This window comes from Schistocerca cancellata, chromosome 5 (genome assembly GCF_023864275.1).
Source record: "Schistocerca cancellata isolate TAMUIC-IGC-003103 chromosome 5, iqSchCanc2.1, whole genome shotgun sequence".
Classification (NCBI taxonomy): Eukaryota; Metazoa; Arthropoda; class Insecta; order Orthoptera; family Acrididae; genus Schistocerca; species Schistocerca cancellata.
Window position 1 is genome coordinate 242,680,023 of NC_064630.1, and position 20,749 is coordinate 242,700,771.

Here is a 20,749-nt window from a genome sequence, read left to right on the forward strand (position 1 = left end):
AGTGCAGCACAACCCAAAGAACATTTTTGTTCTGCATAGTTATCCTCCTGTCTGTTACTTAAAAGTAAAGTATGTATAGAAAAATTGAAATTATCAGTATTTAGTTCAGGTCTCATTCGAAAACCGTTGATACTTAATGTGAAACTGAAGGATGTTGTAGTAAAAATACAAAAACAATGTAGATTTGTCATACAGCGCTAGAAAACGCAATTTCCTACATCGTTTCAATACTTTGTCGAGTTATAAAAATTAGTCATAAACAACTTATACACTCATCAATAATAATAGGAAACTCTTGCCTTTGATTATGATGATGAACGTTCTATTGAGTACAAAAAACAACAGTATTAATACAGATTTTTTTGTGTTTGGCATGTAAACTGTAATTGCATGAAAAGTAATCGCTTTGGTTACACAAAATCACAGACTTTACTCGATCAACTGATTTTATTACTTATAGAATGCAGTTTATATTTTGTAATGATACAGAATACACAATGGATTAGCACTGAACGATGTATGGTTTCGTTTATGTGCAAAACAAACAGAAAACAAGAAGTCGTCGCCTCCCATTATCTCTCTCACATATTCATTTACGTTTCTTTGCATACCAGTGAAACCAATACTACGTGTAATTCTACCATTTACTAAGTCATTTTTGTATTGTACCAAAACGACCGAACCGTAGTTTTGGTAGAGCGCAGCTCTATACTTTAGTAATCATGATGATTAGAGTGCAGTTTAACGGGATCGTCAGGAAAAATAAACGTGGAACGATGTGGAATACTCAATCACTGGGAGAGGAAAGGAAGGTTACTGTTTAACGTCCACTCCACATCATGGTCATTAGAGACGGAGCTGAAACTCAGATTAGGGAAGGATGAGGAAGGAAATTAGCCATGCCCTTTCAAAGGAATCATCCCGGCATTTGCTCGGAGTGATTTAGGGAAATCACGGAAACCTAAATTTGGATCATCGGACGTGGATTTGAACCGTCTCCCTCCTGAGTTTGAATCCAGTATGCCAACCAATGTGCCACCTCGCTTGTTGAATTACTGTACAATGAAGTTAAACATTAGAAATTCATGGAGGCTGAAGATATTGTGTGGGTAGTACAATAGGTAGTAAAACTGAATAAGAATGCACATTTTAGGAAGAGAAATTACAGGAGTTGGCAACAGAACAAATACTTCAACTGGCAGACGAAAGAGGGGTTTACACAAATGTCCAGGAAAATAAAGAAGTACAGCAACACACGTCGGTTAGGAATGAAATAAGTAAGGAATGTAGGAAGCTGAAGTGAAATGATTGCAGCAAAACGTGAAATAAATAGGAAAGGAAATGATCATTGGAAAGACAGAAGCAGAATTGAGAGCGGATAGGTGGAGAGAATGTGTTGATGACCTTTGCAAGAGTGAGGATCTATCTACTGACATGATAGAGGAAAGAATTTTTGGCAATTTGGAAGACATAGGGAACGCAAAACTACGGTCAAAGTTAGACAGAGCTTTGAAAAAATTACCATCAAACAAATCAGAAGGAATAGATAGCATTCCTTTGGAATTTCTAAAATCATTGGGGGCAGTAGCAACCAACGATTGTTCAAGTTCATGTATAGTATATATGAGACTAGAGATAATCCATCGGACTTTCGGAAGAATATCACCCACATAACCCTGAAGACAGCGAGGCCTGATAAATGTGAGAACTACCGCACAGTCAGTTTAACGGTTCACACAACCAAATTGCTCACAAGAATAGTATGTAGAGGAAAGAAAAAGGAAACTTCGTGCTTGTTAGGTGACGATCAATTTCGTTTTAGGCAAGGTAAGGCCACCAGAGAGGCAGTTGCGACGTTGCGTTTGATAACAAGCACGGCTTTTACATAGCTCAAAAAACTTTTATAGGATTTATAATCTTTCAACAACATATAACAGTGCGAGATGTTTTAAATTCTCTGAAAATAGGTATTAAGAATAGGGGAAGTCGAGTAATATGTATCAGGTGAGAGAACAAAGACAATGGATGACAAAGACTTTAGTGTATACACTCCTGGAAATGGAAAAAAGAACACATTGACACCGGTGTGTCAGACCCACCATACTTGCTCCGGACACTGCGAGAGGGCTGTACAAGCAATGATCACACGCACGGCACAGCGGACACACCAGGAACCGCGGTGTTGGCCGTCGAATGGCGCAAGCTGCGCAGCATTTGTGCACCGCCGCCGTCACTGTCAGCCAGTTTGCCGTGGCATACGGAGCTCCATCGCAGTCTTTAACACTGGTAGCATGCCGCGACAGCGTGGACGTGAACCGTATGTGCAGTTGACGGACTTTGAGCGAGGGCGTATAGTGGGCATGCGGGAGGCCGGGTGGACGTACCGCCGAATTGCTCAACACGTGGGGCGTGAGGTCTCCACAGTACATCGATGTTGTCGCCAGTGGTCGGCGGAAGGTGCACGTGCCCGTCGACCTGGGACCGGACCGCAGCGACGCACGGATGCACGCCAAGACCGTAGGATCCTACGCAGTGCCGTAGGGGACCGCACCGCCACTTCCCAGCAAATTAGGGACACTGTTGCTCCTGGGGTATCGGCGAGGACCATTCGCAACCGTCTCCATGAAGCTGGGCTACGGTCCCGCACACCGTTAGGCCGTCTTCCGCTCACGCCCCAACATCGTGCAGCCCGCCTCCAGTGGTGTCGCGACAGGCGTGAATGGAGGGACGAATGGAGACGTGACGTCTTCAGCGATGAGAGTCGCTTCTGCCTTGGTGCCAATGATGGTCGTATACGTGTTTGGCGCCGTGCAGGTGAGCGCCACAATCAGGACTGCATACGACCGAGGCACACAGGGCCAACACCCGGCATCATGGTGTGGGGAGCGATCTCCTACACTGGCCGTACACCACTGGTGATCGTCGAGGGGACACTGAATAGTGCACGGTACATCCAAACCGTCATCGAACCCATCGTTCTACCATTCCTAGACCGGCAAGGGAACTTGCTGTTCCAACAGGACAATGCACGTCCGCATGTATCCCGTGCCACCCAACGTGCTCTAGAAGGTGTAAGTCAACTACCCTGGCCAGCAAGATCTCCGGATCTGTCCCCCATTGAGCATGTTTGGGACTGGATGAAGCGTCGTCTCACGCGGTCTGCACGTCCAGCACGAACGCTGGTCCAACTGAGGCGCCAGGTGGAAATAGCATGGCAAGCCGTTCCACAGGACTACATCCAGCATCTCTACGACCGTCTCCATGGGAGAATAGCAGCCTGCATTGCTGCTAAAGGTGGATATACACTGTACTAGTGCCGACATTGTGCATGCTCTGTTGCCTGTGTCTATGTGCCTGTGGTTCTGTCAGTGTGATCATGTGATGTATCTGACCCCAGGAATGTGTCAATAAAGTTTCCCCTTCCTGGGACAATGAATTCACGGTGTTCTTATTTCAATTTCGAGGAGTGTATATTAAAAAAAAGGGGGTGTTGTGCGATAGGAATGGCGTTTATCTCCTCTATTCTCCAGTCTATACGTCGAAGAAGCACAATGTACGAATTAAAACAAAAGATCCAGAACTAGGTAAGGATGAACGGATAATAAAAACATGATGAGATTCGCCGATTGCGTTGCTACCTCCAATGAAAGTGAGGAAGAACTGCAGGGCCTAATGAATGGAATAAACAGTCTTCTGAGAACAGAATAAGAGTTGACAGTAAACGAAAGACGACGAAATTATTGAGGAGTAACAGAAACGAGACTACCGATGAACTTGACGTCAAATTTGGGGACCACACACTAGGCGAACTTAAGGAATTCTGCTACCTTCGTAGCAAAATAACCGATGACGGACGATGCAAGGCGGATACAAGAAGCATAGAAGCACAGGAAACATATCTACTAGTATCAAACGTAAGCCTTAATTTGAGGGAGAAATTTCCGAGAATGTGCAGAAGACTCACCGCGAAGGAATTAGCCCAATGGGGCGGAATTTGGTAGATGCGATATATACATACAGACAAATAAATAATTATAATTTCAAAAAAATTGGATGATTTAGTCAAGAGAAAGAGCCTGTAAACTGAGCAAGTTAGTAACGCGTCGGTCCACTTCTGGCCCTTGTCCAAGCAGTGATTCGACTTGGCACTGATTGACAGAGTTGTTAGATGTCCTCGTCGGTGATGTTGTGACAAATGTTGTTCGGTTGGCGCGTTAGATCGTCAGAATCCCGAGCTGGCTGTAGGGCCCCGTGCATAATGCGCCAAACGTTCGCAAATGAGGAGAGATCTGCCGACCTTGCTAACCAAGGTAGGGTTTGACACGAAAGAAGACTAGCAGTAGAAACTGTCGTCGTGTATAGGCGGACACTATCTTGCTGAAACCGAGGTTGGCTTACTATGAGGCGCAGCAAAACGGGACGTAGAATATCGTCGACGTACCGCTGTGCTGTAAGGGTTTAAAGAAGAGATGGGGCCCCTCCACGCCCGCACCAACGTGGTGACCAAACCAAAAGATCTACTTTCACCTCCGTAAACATGTTAGTTATCTAGTAAGTGGATCACAGGATGCTGGGCTGTGATGTTGTCCGTGCGTCTGGGTAAGGCTACACATTAACACGGTCCATCAGGTGATAGATAGTGGACGAAACGCGAGTGAGGGTAGCGATTTGAAGAGCAGAGGGAAAAAAGTGCCATGGCTCGTGCCGTGGGAAAAAAACCTCTGCAACAGTGGGATGGGTAGTAAGAGCAGTAGTGGCTTACTAGCTGCGATAGCTCATGCAAGGTTAGATTTGTTAGTATAGGTATCATGCATCATTACCGTTACAAGCAATGGCGATGTGTCCCAGTTGCTGCAGCTGCTACATTCCTGGAACAATCAAGATCGTTATACAGTAGATCATCTCACTGTGTGGGGGATGTGTGGAGCTTGTTTGCATCCAGTGTACGGTACGGCTTCCCTGTGTGGTGCCAGTTATTCGACAGTGTATTTCAGCTGGATATCCAGTAATGGCGTCTGATTAACAGGGGCTCGCCTGTGCCGTTATGTTTGCGTATGCTTGACCATAGATGTTATGTCCTTACAAGTATGTCTTTTGGTCTTTTATGTTTCCATATATGGTTGTGGTCGTAGTTCCCCAGATTCAGAATAAACGGGTTCTGCGAATGTCTGGAGTTTCTGTATAGTCTTGTGGTGAGTTTGTGGATTACCTCCGTGGGAGTCTCAAGTCGGTATTCCCGGTGAAGGTCCGCGATGCGTGTGTATCGTGGAGCATTGCTTATGATTTTGAGTACTTTGTTTTGTATGAGCTGGAGACGGCGATGGCGTGTAGGCGCAGCGTATCCCCAGACAGGAGCTGCGTACGTCATCAGGGGTCGGATAAGTGTCATGTACATGGACCTCGACACCCTTCTGTTCAGTGTGCTACGCCTGTTGAGCATAGGATAGAGCTGTTTGAGCCTCGCGCTAGCTCGGTTGGCCATGTGTTGTATGTGGTCCCCCCAGAGTAATTTCCGGTCCAGCCAGACACCGAGGTATTTGACTTTCTCGCGGAAACGTATTGGACGTGCATGTAGAGTTATTGGTCTGCAGTAGCGGAAAAGAAATGGAACCCCAGACCATCACTCTTGGTTGTCGCGCCGTATGGCGGCCGACAGTCAGGTTGGTATCTTACTACTGTCTGGGGCATTTCCAGATACATCTTCGGTCTGCAATCTCATTGACTGTAGTAGAATTGCCCTCAGTGACGCATCCGACTTCGAACTGAGCCCAAATGTGTCTGGAGGTGCCCCGGACAGAAGTGAGATACCAACCTAACTGCCGTCCACCATTCGGTGCGACAATAGGGAGTCGAGGGTTTTGATGCCATTTCATTTCTTAGCGGGACCCATTGGTTGTCATCCGCAGCACTCGCGTGGAACATTCTATTCCCCGTGTTGTTGCTTTTCATGGCAAGCCATCGTGAGCTTACGTTTCGGCAACTTAATGCTCGCCCTTATGCGGGGAGAGTTTCTACTGTTTGTCTTCGTGGTTGTCAAACCCTACCTTGGCAATCAAGGCCGCCGGATCTCTCCCCAGTTGAGAACGCCCCCCCCCCCTTTTTCCCGTCATCTGCCCAGTTTCTCCCCACCTGCTCTCGGGTGTGGTATGTCATATTTGTGCCAATTTTTTAGTGCAGTGTTTAAGTGAGTGTTCAGTGTTGTGCGTCTTTCCACAGTGTTGCGAACAGAAATCATGCTGTCGCTGGGTGTGCATTTTATATCTCTTGCGAACAGAAACCAGACTGTCGCCGTGTTTTTTAATTGTCTGTCTCTTATTTTTTCTGCTTCCTGTGTATTTTATTAGCATCATCCACCCTGTGTTTTTATGTTTTAAGCTCCAGTATTTTCTGCCATTTTACCTTTAAGTCACCGATTTTATCGCCAACTGTTATTATTTTTATTATCTTCCTCTTTTTAAAACAAATTCTGTAGGCTGAAGAGCGGCGTAATAAGCTGCTGCCAGCCCGCCCCCTGTAGGGGGAATCGAAACTCAATAAAGGAAAAAAAAAAAATTGAGAACGTCTGGAGCATTACGGGAAGAGCCCTGGAACCAGCTGGGGATTTTGACGATCTAACGCCCCAAGTGGACAGTATTTGGCACAATGTCACCCAAGAGGACATCTAACAACTCTGAGAATGGATACCAAGCTGAATAACTGCTTGCATAAGGGCCAGAGATGGACGAATGCGTTATTGGCTTGCTCAGTTTTCAAGCGCTTTCTTTAGAAAAAATCACCCAATTCTTCTTCTGAAATTGGGTCAAAGTGAAATGTGTGTGTTTGGATTCCTAAGGGACCAAACTACTGAGGTCATCGGTCCCTAGACTTAAACACTACTTAAGCTAACTTAAGCTAAGAACAACACAAACACCAATGCCTGAGGGAGGACTCGAACCTCCGGCGGAAGGGGCCGCGCAATCCGTGACATGGCGCCTCAAACTACAGCAGGGCACTAGACGGTGCAGTAGTAGACAAGATGACGAGGAAGAATATATCCAACAAATAAACAAGGACGTTGTGTACATAGCCTCATTGGTGTTGGTGGGCAGTTGATGTTTATGGTCCGATGCTGCAACATTGCCGGCCATTGTGGCCGGGCGGTTCTAAGCGCTTCAGTCTGGAACCGAGTGACCGCTACGATCGCAGGTTCGAATCCTGCCTCGGGCATGGATGTGTGTGATGTCCTTAGGTTAGTTAGGTTTAAGTAGTTGTAAGTTCTAGGTGACTGATGACCACAGATGTTAAGTCCCATAGTGCTCAGAGCCATTTGCTGCGACATTGTCGCGACAAGTAGTCTGCTGTTCTGGGGAAGCCGCCAAAAGCGCTACTTCCTCCGCGGCGATAGAAAATAATTTTAAAGTCTCTCCTACAAAGGTGATGTACAATATGGTTACACAGAATATTATAATGGTTACAGAACAGACAAATCACAAGTTTGGACCATCGCTGGCCGCTGTAGGTCCGATGCACCAGCTACGTAATCGCTTTGCGCCGTTTTTTCATTTCCTTTTCGACGCTGCCGTAGCTCTCGCAATCGCTCGGCGCTGGACTTCTTAAGCTTTTTGGGTTCCTTTCGACTCGAGCTGACTTGCGTTTTCTGCAACTACGAACATATACACGAGTCACATGAGACGGCATCTTTCATTATTTCGTGATTTTCAATTATCACTTTCATTCCGGAGAATATTTTTACTGTCGCACTTTGGGTCCTAGTAGTGGTCCTCAGTCTCTTCGCAGTGACGAAAATCAGTGTCCTACCTAAACGTGTTTCCACGTTACTCCATTTACAGTTTTACACAAAGCTAATTCGTAACAGTCACGCACATGCTCTGACAGTGATGCGATGCCGTGGAAACAGTTTTATGGTATTAAAAAAATATTACACTTGCTAAAACACGTATTTTTTTATGATTAGTAAAATACGTTACTTGGCGACCTTTCTTTGCAAAGTCTCATATGGCATTGCATTTTCAATGTGTAAGCTTCGGAAAACGGCATTTTTTCCAAATTTTGTCAATATTTAACTCGTAGCGAGTATGAAGTTAAAAGTCTCTGTCTTCTGCGAAAATCATGTAAATATTATGAAATTAACATACGGTATCTGTGTAGCGTCTCTAAGAATTAGAGGATTCCATTCTCTATTTTCATTAGGTTCGGAGCTCCTTTTATTCTTGAAATATGTGACATTCTTGCATCAGGGAAAGTTTCGTACTTGAGAAATGGCAGGCACAAAAATTTGCGCAGCGGAAGACACAACACAGCGGGAGCCGACAATGCCAGTTGTTCGCTTTTGCGCTCAATGTCAACTGGCATCTAATTTAAATGAGACTCTAACGAAGCCTACTAACGCAAGTGCCACTCTGACATTTCCCCATATCGTTCCATTTAAATTTCGAGATGCTTCCTTTGAAAAATTTCCGCGATTTTCCAAAATCGCTCCATCCAAATGCCGGAATAGTTTCTTTGAAAAGGGAACGACCGATTTCCTTCCCCATCCTTTCGTTATCCGAGCCTGCGCTCCGCCCGTAATGACCGTTCTTCGATGTGACGTTGGGCTCCTCATTTTTTTTTTTCTTGCATTGAGATTAAGTGGTTGGCACAGGAGACGAAGTTGTGGCAGGTGGCATCAAACCATTGAGACGCCCTGACGAGAAAAAAGCTACGTATCAATCTCGGCTACGAATTCCGCGAAGTCCCCAAGTCAGCAGGCGATATTGCGCCGAATTTATCTGTCGTATCGAAGAGCAAATCTCTGGTGTGTCAACATGGGCGGCCGTGTCAACGGAGCGCGCGATAACGCAGAGAGCTGCCTTGTTGGGTTTGGCACAGGTTCGCAGTACGTCAACCAGCGGCGGATTTGACGACAGGTGAAGGAGGATCTTAATCCTCGTTTGCTCTGGAGCTTAGTCTAATGTAAGCAGTTTGCTCCTCACTCCTTATGCGGCACATCTTCCGGTAAGCCGTGCAAACTCGTCCACAATAAAAGGCGGTAGCCTTTGTCACATCCCCTTTGTGAAGCTCGCACGGCCTATATAAGCTGTTCCCTCCAGCTGTCCTACACATCAGTCAGCGAGGCCATCTCCAGGATCAAGGTAAGCCTGCTCACCCTCTGCTTGTTCATTCTGAAGCTGTTCTCTTGTTTCTGTTGTCCATGGCACTCGGGTACGGTTGCCTTCGACTGCAAAGTGCAATTACCTCACCGAAAGTCACGAGCAACTCGTTGTCGTAAACATTACTTTTTATTTTTTGGATACATTATGCACATCATCTTAATCTTAATGATGCACCTTTCATCGTTGGTTACAATGTTCGTCAAAGGAAAAATGGTCACCTTTATTTCGAAATTTATGAGGAAGGTTTTAGGTGACGGTTCTTCTCTGAACTTTGTAGTCTTCAGAGACCAAGCGGAAACAAACTTTTGGTTAACCAAAGACTTCTTGCATTTCCTGCACTCCATTGTGTTCTACTTCAAGTTTTGTTGTATTTCTTCTCCAATGAATTCATCCGCTCTTTCCTTGTCACGTGCCGTAATATAGTCCGAGCGCATGTACCCACCTCTTAAGTGTTTCCCATCTTTCCTAATACTGCTCGCGCCCATTCACACATCTCTTAAGCTAGCTTGAGTTTGAGACAAATTTCAGCAGCAAGCTTTTCCTCTTTAACAGGACATTCAGTGACAGCATGCTGCCATACGACCTTAATATGTACACACATTAGTGAGTTGGCTGTTTCTTCTCTACGTCGAACAGTCTTCTTGTGAACACGTCACTAAATTTACTATCTGATGTTTTCTGCATGGCCGTAACTGCATCACTAAGTGGACTACCACTGTCAGTAAAGACTAAGCATTTTGCGTACGCACATCTGCACTTCAGCACTTGACCTGCTGCACAGGGGAAATAAGCTTGCTCTTTCCACATACAATTGGAGGTGCTATCCAACCTAAAAACATACGACTTGTAATAGCTATAATTATTAGTCTGTAAATGACGTAAATACTGATGTACGGTTGTTAGGTACACCGTCCTCAGTCACCAATAGAAATATCTGCGCTTATACCTGTTACACCCTATATAACACAGGGTCAAGTCGTGGAAGTAAATGACATCACAATGAAATAAGATATGTGGAGTCAATAGATTACAGCAACGGTCGTTTTTACCATTGTGTCGGAATGGCACAAAGGGTTGGCGACGGCTTTCAGTATTACCTTATTAGTTTGCATTGATTGGTTGGTTGATTTTCTTTCTTTTTTTAAAAAAAAAATCTTTATTCAAAGTTAAGTATAATGATACATGTCAACCCACTACCTAACTACGTTAGTGGGTCCTAAATTTACAATCATATTACAATTACTGCAGCTTAATTAGCTAATACTACAGGTGTGTTTAGACTTCTATTATTTCACCAATACAGGCATTTCTGATTAACGATTTACTATTTCTCTATGCTACGTCTATCTTGGTTGCTAGTTGATTGTGACTAGTTCTCTACGGCTGTTGTTTATATTATGTATATTCAACTTTATCTGTATCTAAACTGTTCTACACTGCCTGCAGCATGTACGATCGCCCTTGATAGAAATAGGAGTAATATCTGTTGGTATTCGAGGGCAGTAGGCTACTTGCTGACAACTCTCCACACATCCAGTATCCTATTCATTCGTAATAACGTAACCACAATGTCACTCTTCAAGAACACTTACAGCTGAATTCCATCAATAGTGTTCACACAACACACGCAGACTGATGCACGCGCTGTAAGCGTCCCTTTAGAACGGTATGGGACGTCCTTCAGAGCCTTTCACTTCATGGACTCATAGTTATACACACGTATTTATCAGGCCATTGTTCAGTGCGAAGCAGAAGGTACTTGGTTCCTAGTAATTTGTCACAGATAGACACGACTGAAACTACAGTTCTGTATAACTCGCGCCACACTAGCTAATGCTCACATTGATGTGCACCTAGTGTACACTATGATATACAAAAGACATGAAACAGTGTTTTGATTCTGTTTTTAGGAGAGCTATTGTAACGACTCCGCAGCTATCAGCAACCAAACGTCTTTCAGCCTCCCACGTAACAAGCGTCCGGATCTCAGGAAGCAAGCGTTTTCGCTCCTGTGACTAGTCGACTTGCTTTTCTTAAATATAAGGCAGCCTTTTTAACAGCCAGAATATATAGAGTGTAAAGTACGACAGTGATAGACTTACAAAGGTTTTAGAGAGTGTTTTGAGGAATAAATTGAGAATAGGAACTCATCTCCGCAAATGTCATCCAACGATGATACAGAGCTTCGAAGTTGTAGAGGTTAATGCCTGCCGTTACTCTGACAGACCGCAGGCGTAATTCCCCCCACTAGACCCTCCGGCATATGGCGTTGTACGCATCAGCCGCTGTCACAATATGATAGCATCAGTGTACGAACCTAGATTTTTTCCCGAAACTGCAAATCAACAAGTGTTGACACCATTGAATTTAACCTGCTGTAGCCTCGTTGAATGACGTTTCCGAACATGTGTTTCCGTCCTCAGTTTGTTCCTCAATAGAGTGCTCCCACTATAATTTCGTGTGTCAGTGTAGTGTTGCTATATTCTGTACACAGGACGTTTCGAAGTCTTCGCATGAATAAGTCTAGTGTTGGCAGATCGCGTAATAGGGAACAGTTTTTGTCACAGAGTGTTGGCTGTCGTTTCGCGGCGGCGCTTGGCGTCTTTCGTTATGATTTATGTCCCAGGGCATAGACACTTTGCAGCATACGTATGCAATGCGCGTTGCCATCATCCAGTCATCTGATCCACGAGAAAAGAGGTAGTCCGATTAATTTAAAGTTCCTGATTTGCTTCTAACATATCCTTCTCCGCTTACAGACAATCATCCTTAAGGTTTCCTTGTTGAAAATCACTCTATCGTTTTACTAGGAGAGGTCGTATGCGGATGCTGCACACCTGGTTTGTAGACCCTGCTAGTTCGGTCAAATCTCGTTGCCTCAGGGCCGGCAAACAAAGCGCTAGCACCGCCGGGAAGCGTCAGCGAACACTGTGCCTCTAGCAAAAGTTGTTCTCCGTTAGGTGACCTGTTACCCCTGGACGTTTGATACAAAGACTTCGAAATATTGTGTATAGGGGCAACCAAGTCGTTCGACCAGTGCTTCTGTGAACATGCGCCGGTGGATCTGAGGCAGCTCCGGTGAGAAAAGTTTCTGCATTGTGGAGTAAACGTCACAAAGTCGAAGATGCATCCGTAACTCAACGCAAATGAGGATAATTCGCCTGGAGAAGCGGTGAAATGAAACGTGCTCCCAGGAAGCTTCAAAATAGTGCACTCTCCGCTACAGACAAAGATATCTAGTCTGTAAAGTGGCGAACTACCTCTCCGTAGCTCCTCAGTACCACCATTTGTCCTGTGGCACGCAGGTGTGGGGCAGTGTGGGCTGTTGGCAGAAGCCACACACCACGTTTACATTTTTCTGAACTATTCCAGTACCGTGATAATTTTCCTCGTTTGTCTTGTGTCACGCAGGCAAGAATTACAAAGCATTTACAAGTGTATTTTGTAGTGTTTTATGTTTAGTGTTTGTATGGAAATATCAACACAATGACTCAAAGGCACGGTTAACAAAAGCCTTCGACTCCACCTACCAGAATCGCTTTTTAGTCAGACGTACATTCAGAAAAGGCCATGCTTCTATGGCATACCGTCTACCCGAGGGAAGCAGCGGGCGCTAAACTAGTGCTATCCAAACTTCTCGGTTCGAAATTTGAAATAGTTACGTGTTTCATTGTTTTTGGAATTTCACCCCTTAAGGGGGTGATATAGGGGATGACAATCATCATGAAAACATTTCGTTACCTCGCTTAGAAATAAAGAAATACGTGTGAGGGGATGAAAATTTCTATGGAAATATCACCACAATGACTCAAAGGCACGATTAAAAAAAACCTTTGACTCCACCTGTACTTACGAACTTTCTTCTTCGATCATTGTTTCGTTTGTTTTGTTTGTGCTTACCACAGCTATGAAATGACGCTCGCACAGTTGTTGATGTTTCATTCAATGAAAAGTTTAAGGAGCGATATCACGAACATCCTTTACTCGCTTTCACCAGTTTATCTCTACACATAAAAGGAAATTTTCTGACTACCTGGCTGACTCTTTATCGCCTAGCCCAAACCGCTAAGGATAGAAACTTGATGTTCGTAGAGGGTGTTGACCTTATACCGTAGGCATCGTTTAAGAAGATATTTTTCGAAATCCAACCTCTAAGACGGTGAAATAGGGAACGAAAGGTGTTCCGAAAATACGTCGATATTAATGGAAATTTGAAGCTAGAACTACGAAAATTCAGCATTTTTGGATATTCAACCACTAATGGGGCGAAATAGTGAGTGCAAGTTCTTTTCTGAGAATAAATCGTTATTTATCATTAATATATTATTATATCATCATATTTATCATAATTTAAATCATTTAAACAACATTTTTAAAGCTGCATCTATGGTACTTAATATCTAACACCTCGGTTCGAAATTAAAAAAAATTACGTGTTTCATTGTTTTTGGAAATTCAACCCCTAAAGGGGTAATATAGGGGATGACAATCATTATGCAAACATTTCGTTACCTCGCTTAGAAATAAAGAAATACGTGTTAGGGGATGAAAATTTCTATGGAAATATCACCACCATGACTCAAAGGCACGATTAACAGAAACCTCCGACTCCAGCTACCAGAATCACTTTTTGGTCAGACGTACATTCAGAAAAGACCATGCTTCTATGGCCTTAATTAAACGATACCGTGCCGGCCGGGGTGGCCGAGCGGTTCTAGGCGCTACAGTCTGGAACCGCGCGACCGCTACGGTCGCAGGTTCGAATCCTGCCGCGGGCATGGATGGGTGTGATGTCCTTAGGTTAGTTAGATTTAAGTAGTTCTAAGTTCTAGGGGACTGATGACCTTAGAAGTTAAGTCCTATAATGCTCAGAGCCATTTGAACCAAGCCATACCGTCTACCCGAGAGAAGCAGCGGGCGCTAAACTAGTGCTATCCAGATTTCTCAAAAGGACTTCAATGCTTTTCTTGTATGTGTGTTCAAATGATCAGTCAACACGAAATAAAATTTTTTTGTGTTCACAGAAGTCTCACTTCTTGCTTACAGATGTCTCACTTCTTGCTTACAGATGTCTCACTTCTTGCTTGGACTTGCCGTGATCCTCGGCGTTTCTCTCAGCATCTGTGGTGCCGAAGACAGTAAGTTTAGCCCAAACTCCTATAGGCCTATCCCTGTCTGTCCTCGTGGTAACGCAATGTGAATGTAGAGGCATAGAAGTCAATATATTATTTGCTTTTGTGTTACCCTCTGAAAGGTTACTTCAGGTTCTGGGGTCTCAAACATACTGTAGTTATGTACTTTCTTCTTCCAGCATTGTTTCGTTAGTTTTGTTTGTGCTTACCACAGCTATGAAATGACGCTCGCACTGTTTTCCAGAAAAGGTCGTGTGCTACCACGGCAGCTGGTCCGCCTACAGGAACGGAAACGGCAGGTTTGAGATAGAGTACATTCAGCCGGAGCTGTGCACGCACCTCATCTATACTTTCGTTGGCATAACGTCTGCTGGAGAGGTCAGGATTCTGGACGAGTGGCTGGACCTTCCAAGTGGAAAAAGTAAGTCAGCTAACGGAGGACTCGAACCAACTATAATAATCACAGCTACGTGCTGAATTTTGTAACGTTTCACGTCTGATTCTTTCGCGTCAGAGAATTAGAGGTTTATTGAACTTAAAATGGTGCCCTGTAAAGTGAAGAAATAACGTAGTATTTCCACATATTGCAGTAAAATGTACTAGATGTAACACTCACTTTTTCCTTTCACGCTAGACGCATACAACCGTTTCAACGCACTGAAATCGTCCAACACGAAAACTCTGGTCGCCATTGGAGGATGGAATGAAGGTTCTGCTACGTATTCGGCTGTAAGTAGAATGCAAAGGCAGTGAAAATTTGTTGTCATTTTAGTTGTTTATCTAATGACGTCACGCTGCCTGCTTCTGTGTTACAAAGGTAATGAACGATGCCTCGCTGCGAGCAAAATTCGTGCAAAACGTCGTGAATTTCGTGAAAACGTACGGCTTTGATGGCTTCGACCTGGACTGGGAATATCCGGCTAACCGTGGCGGTTCTCCAGGAGATCTGGTGAGTTGCCCCCTGCATCAAGACGTGCGCTCTTTTGTGTAGTAATCATTCTGAGGTCTGATCCGACCAAGTATGTGTATTGCTGCTCTCATTAAGGCATAAGGTACAATTTCAAATAGTTATTTAGTTTTGCAAAATTTCAGAACGACCCAAAGCACCTGCAGCTGTAGTCTCAGGCGACGCCGGCACAGCAATAAATAAATAAATAAATAAATAAATAAATAAATAAATAAATAAATAAATAAAAAAATAAAAATAAAAAAACAAAAAGAAATAGAATTGATCAGATTACATAGCAAATCATACACATATTATTTATCGGTTGTTGCGCACCAATGATCTGGGCTCTCAGGCCTCCATTCTGTGTACAGACAAATAAGAAACTAAATAACTAGAATTTGGAACTCAGACCTAAAGCTCCATCATTATAGGAAACCAACCACTCGGGAAAAAACACGGCTTAAACATCTTGTCTATCTTATAACTTTGGAAAGAGAGACATTTCCAACGTTCGAGAATGAGTTAATGCTGCGTAGCTGAGATGGCATCAGGCCACTGGAGTGGAGTTGGTACTTGACAAGAAGTATTTCAGTGTTGCCATCTGACTATCCTCCTAAAGGACGACCGCCCTGTTTCAGGGACTCTTCGTGCTGAACATTTAGCCTCGGTAAACTTGAACAGTGCATTAAAAGGTCTAGTTTTTGGCAGTGGCTGCTGAAAGACGTGATCAGCTATCTTTCGTCAGGTTCGAAAAAGAAATGCCGCAGCCAGAGCAGTAAAAAGCCCTGCAAGTACAATCTTGTTCGTTATTCAGACACCACCCATCCTGTTTTGCGAATAATACTGGCTAGGTAGCTGAACGATTGTTTTTTTTATTGTATTACTTCGTACCACGTTTCGCCTACTGTCAGTGTGCAATTAAACATCAGACGAAGCGGGCATTCAGTAGCCAACTCAGCTGGAGAGTTCCACATTAAGTTGAACTTCGTTTCAGGGATTTTTCGGATGAGATTTTACGGATGTTGACGTCTAATTTTTAATACACAGATTTTGCTGGGTATTACAGAATCTGATGATGGCAGTATCTTAAACACGTTAAAAATAACGTAATAGATGAAAATAAAAGTAGGCAGTACTGTTTGCTGAAGACCATAATGGTAGTAGAGTCATTCTGGCAATTTTATTTCCTTTATTAACACGAGGCACATTCGGAAAGTGAGGTCCATTAGGCGCGAAATGGAAACTACTGTGAAGACCTGATGGAACTTTTCCACAGATGTGTTGGGTCTGTCGATCGCTTCACGTCGCTGTTTTCAGTTCAGAGCGCAAAGTGAACACAGAGATGCCTAAAACAACAGTGTCTCCCACCAAGTTTATGGATCTGGTGAGAGATTTCGCCTGAAGCTATGCAGCCCACATAGCATAAATGTCATGCGTTTCTTTCTCCAAGACAATTTTCAGCCGCATACTTCAGAGGCAATGAAGACACTCCTGTAGCGTTTCCGATGGGAAGTGTTTGATCACCCATAATACAGCCCTTAATTGGCTCCGTCCGTTGTTCATCTCGCTGTCTACGAAGACAACGTTTTGGCACAAACAACGAATGACAGACCAGCGTAGAGAAATGGCGGAAAGCACAGGCGGCTGCTTCCTGTGACGAGGGTACTGAAAAGTCTGCACAACGCCACGACAGATGTCTAAGTCGGAGCGGCGACTATTTAGAGAGGTATTTGGAAGGTGTGGCTAACTGTTGCGAATAAAAAAATTGTTGATTTTCACTGTGGTTTTCATTTACTTTCCGAACAGCTCTCGTAAATGGTACTGTCATTTCTTCACAATTAGTATTGTGCATAAACCTTTTACTCCTTGGATGCAAGGCATGGCCTCACACACGCAACATTTCACTTGATGTTTGCAAACTTTTGACGACACACTGTATTTCTCACATACTGGACTGTTTGTATTTTTTAACTCAAAATTTTACCAGTTACAATGATACATGGTTAGTGAATTAGTTTTCAGTTTTTGTAAATCCGTACCATGATGTCTCTAAGCTGGTAATGCAAAAAAGAAAAGATCAAGAAGCGTTGGTTGTTAGGAGATGCAGCCTGAAAACTTTTCTCCACCGCCTGCCTCTATTACAGTTATTACGTTGTGTTATTAGCGTCAACATGAGTCACAGTGTCCTTCGCTACGTTATGGATACATGGAGACCTGACGCTAGAAAAATTCTGTTTCAGACGGCGTTCGTTGAGCTGATTAAGGAGCTGAGGACAGAATTCGACAAATACGGGTATCTTCTGACGGCCGCAGTGGGTGTTGGTCGCTACCTGATCGGAACAGCGTACGACGTACCACAAATATCCAAGTAAGTCGAAAACGAGCAACATGTACCTTATCCTCTCCCAAGAGTATCGAGATCACAATAAAACACCTTGTAGCGAGCGATTAACTGGTATCTCCATACTGGGTGCAGTTTTATGCGCTGTACAATTTTGCTTACTTTGGGAAGGTAAGTAATGTGTTGATCAATTTGTTATCACTGCTACTGAATTTAACTAAGTGCTGATGGATTTATTAGGTGGCAGTTGAGAAGTTCACATACATTAATTACATATGTTAATTATAAACAACTGCACTTGAGTGTGGCGTTTGCAGTCAATAACAAAAGTTTTGGAGCACCATCTATACAAATATAACTGACCTATATTACAGTTCTTTTCATTTAAACAAAAGGTGTCTGTTTTGGACCTTGGCTAGTTTGATCAAAGTTACTCTTTACAAAACGTAATCTCAAACAAATAACACCTTGATTAAATCTCCACCGGACATCAAATGAGTGGAAATGTTGCCTTGAAGCGGCGTTTCAAAGCGTTTATTACTCGACATCGTCACCAGATGCTTCAAAATGATGTTTCTATTCATCTCTGATACCTCGAATAATGAATGAAATTCTCAGAGAAAGCCTAAATTCGAAATTAAGATCTTTCCACCACATAGTAAGTTTAGAAATATAACAATAACATCCAGATAATCTCTCCAGTAACTTCCTGCAAGGTTCTGTTTGTTACAACATGTCAATGGATATCTCAGATCCTTCATTGCGCCCTTCGAATTATTTGTTAGCAACTTTCGTTGGTGTTGCATAATGCCTTCTTTTCCCGTGCTAATGAAATGTGCGTGCCAAGACCCTTCTTCCTAAATGCAGCCCATTTTTCAGCAGTGCCAATAACTGCAAGGTCATAAAGCTTGTAATACCCTACACTGACACCTCGATTGTGCAAATATCTCCGATTCTGCAGACCAACAACACACTTTTTCTTACAGATATACTGTGACATTATCTAGTGACTTTGTCTTTCTTTTTGTGTTCCCAGACTGCTTTTAGAACCCTCTCTTACAGAGACATCACAACCTGCAACATTTAATCTTCTACAGGTACCTGGACTTCATCAACCTGATGACATATGACCTCCACGGATCGTGGGACGGCAAGACCGGACAGAACGCCCCACTGTACGCCAGCTCTGCTGACAAGACGGAGGCTGAGAGGCAGCTGAACGTGGTGAGTATCTGTCCCCCATTCGACTACTCTGCACCACTGGAAAAGCACGCTCCAGGCTAGGTGGGACAAGTGGCAGATGACACATCACTTCTGTACGATTCCCAGGATTCGAGTGTGCGCTACTGGATTGAGAATGGAGCCGACCCCTCAAAACTTGTTCTGGGTATGGGCACCTACGGAAGGACGTTCACCCTGTCCAGCACTGCCAACACCGGCGTCGGTGCCCCTGCAAGTGCACCCGGCACCAACGGGCCCTACACCATGGAGTCCGGCATGATGGGCTACAACGAGGTACTGCCACACTTAAATTTACTACACTAGTTATCCCAATACTTGCCGGCCGCGGTGGCCGAGCGGTTCTAGGCGCTTCAGTCAGGAACCGCGTGAATGCCACGGTCGCAGGTTCGAATCCTGCCTCGGGCAGGGAGGTGCGTGATGTCCTTAGGTTAGTCAGGTTGAAGTAGTTCTAAGTTCTAGGGGACTGATGACCTCAGATGTTAAGTCCCATAGTGCTCAGAGCCATTTGAACCAACCCCAGTACTTTATGCTCAACATTATGCAGATGATGGAGGATCCTTTGAGACAAGGATCTAATGGTTGGAAATGAATATTTAATTTCTTACTGATACAAACAACTTACATCTTACACCAAAACTGAGGTTTATAAAAAGTGTCCAAAGTAGCATCCGCCAAGAACAGTGCCTCAGTTTCAACATAATACAACGACTGAGCTGAACTTTGGATTCTTAGTCAGTGGGCCTCATACCTTTCGCAAACTGTTTATGATCCTCCAGCACTCTGCACAATGTCCTCTTTTAAGGCTGCATTTCGTAATCACATAAGCAAGCGCTTGTTGATGAATCATTCCCAGGGAGATCCAACAACATCAACTCAAATTTTCCTGTCTGAACAATTCTTTGTTAAGAACCTTGGCCAGCTCTCTAGGCCTTGAACAATCCAGTTTCTCTTAATTTTCTACCGATGTCAACCGCTTTTTTTCAGTTAAGATAACACCTATACCGAAACTTTTGTCTGTGCTCTTGTTCAGAAATCATTCAGTTGGACAACACATTAAATACGTTTCTGCAACTTCCTTTACTGTAGCGGTTAATACTCCGTCTTAAACAACGAGCCATGACGGGTAGGACTTGGATGTTTTAGCACATGGCTTTACCAGGTGCCGATCAGATTGTAGATGGTTCATCTCTGGCGTGATGTTCCATGTTGGAAGGCGAACAAAAGCAGTCTCTGATGTGCGCGTACAGCAAGCAGATCAGGTGCCTCCTGGCAGCGACTCTTACTGATTATCGTCGTTTACGCCTATGACTATAGTCTTGTTTGAGATTCCCTCAGGTGTTTATGTGGCTTCTACAGCGTAGTATCGATGTCTTACTAGGCTGACACAAGTTCTGCAACTCAAAAAAATTCGATGAAGGGGCCACTGTGCCCGCTACTCCAGTTCCTCAGCTTGCCGTCCAGGTAGAAGTGCCATTTTTCACCCATGTCATCTAAGGCCCAGTCCGCAGCTCGTGGTCTTGCGGTAGCGTTCTCGCTTCCTGTGCGCGGGGTCCCGGGTTCGATTCCCGGCGGGGTCAGGGACTTTCCCTGCCTCGAGATGACTGGGTGTTGTTGTGTTGTCTTCACCATCATCATTCATTCCCATTACGGTCGGAGGAAGGCAAAGGCAAACCACCTCCGCTACGACCCTGCCTAGTCGGCGGTGCGGGTCTCCCGCATCGTTCCCTACGCTCCTCGGAGTATGGGTCGTCATCATCGTCTAAGGCCCAGGTAGATCGTAGCTGGCAATAGAGACAGTTATAATGGGGTTGAATCTAGTGCCGAGTAAGTAAGTCGTTGGAAAGCGCTGTGACGGTAAACAGCATTAAAGTAATGTATAGTGACAGGGCCTGCCTTACAAAAACTTTAAATTCACACACTATGTAAGGGGCGA

General features: G+C 44.2%; 1 protein-coding gene across 1 annotated transcript in view; it reads left to right on the forward strand.

The window, feature by feature from the left end:
- The first annotated feature begins 2,193 nt into the window (after positions 1–2,193).
- LOC126188461 (chitinase-3-like protein 1) overlaps positions 2,194–20,749 on the forward strand; it is a 30,694-nt gene continuing 12,138 nt past the window's right edge. The window contains exons 1-7 of the mRNA XM_049930065.1: positions 2,194–2,317; positions 14,529–14,705; positions 14,919–15,013; positions 15,102–15,233; positions 17,474–17,601; positions 18,672–18,798; positions 18,904–19,089. Of these exons, the coding sequence (XP_049786022.1) occupies positions 2,194–2,317; positions 14,529–14,705; positions 14,919–15,013; positions 15,102–15,233; positions 17,474–17,601; positions 18,672–18,798; positions 18,904–19,089 (969 nt within the window). The remainder of the gene's footprint in view (positions 2,318–14,528; positions 14,706–14,918; positions 15,014–15,101; positions 15,234–17,473; positions 17,602–18,671; positions 18,799–18,903; positions 19,090–20,749) is intronic.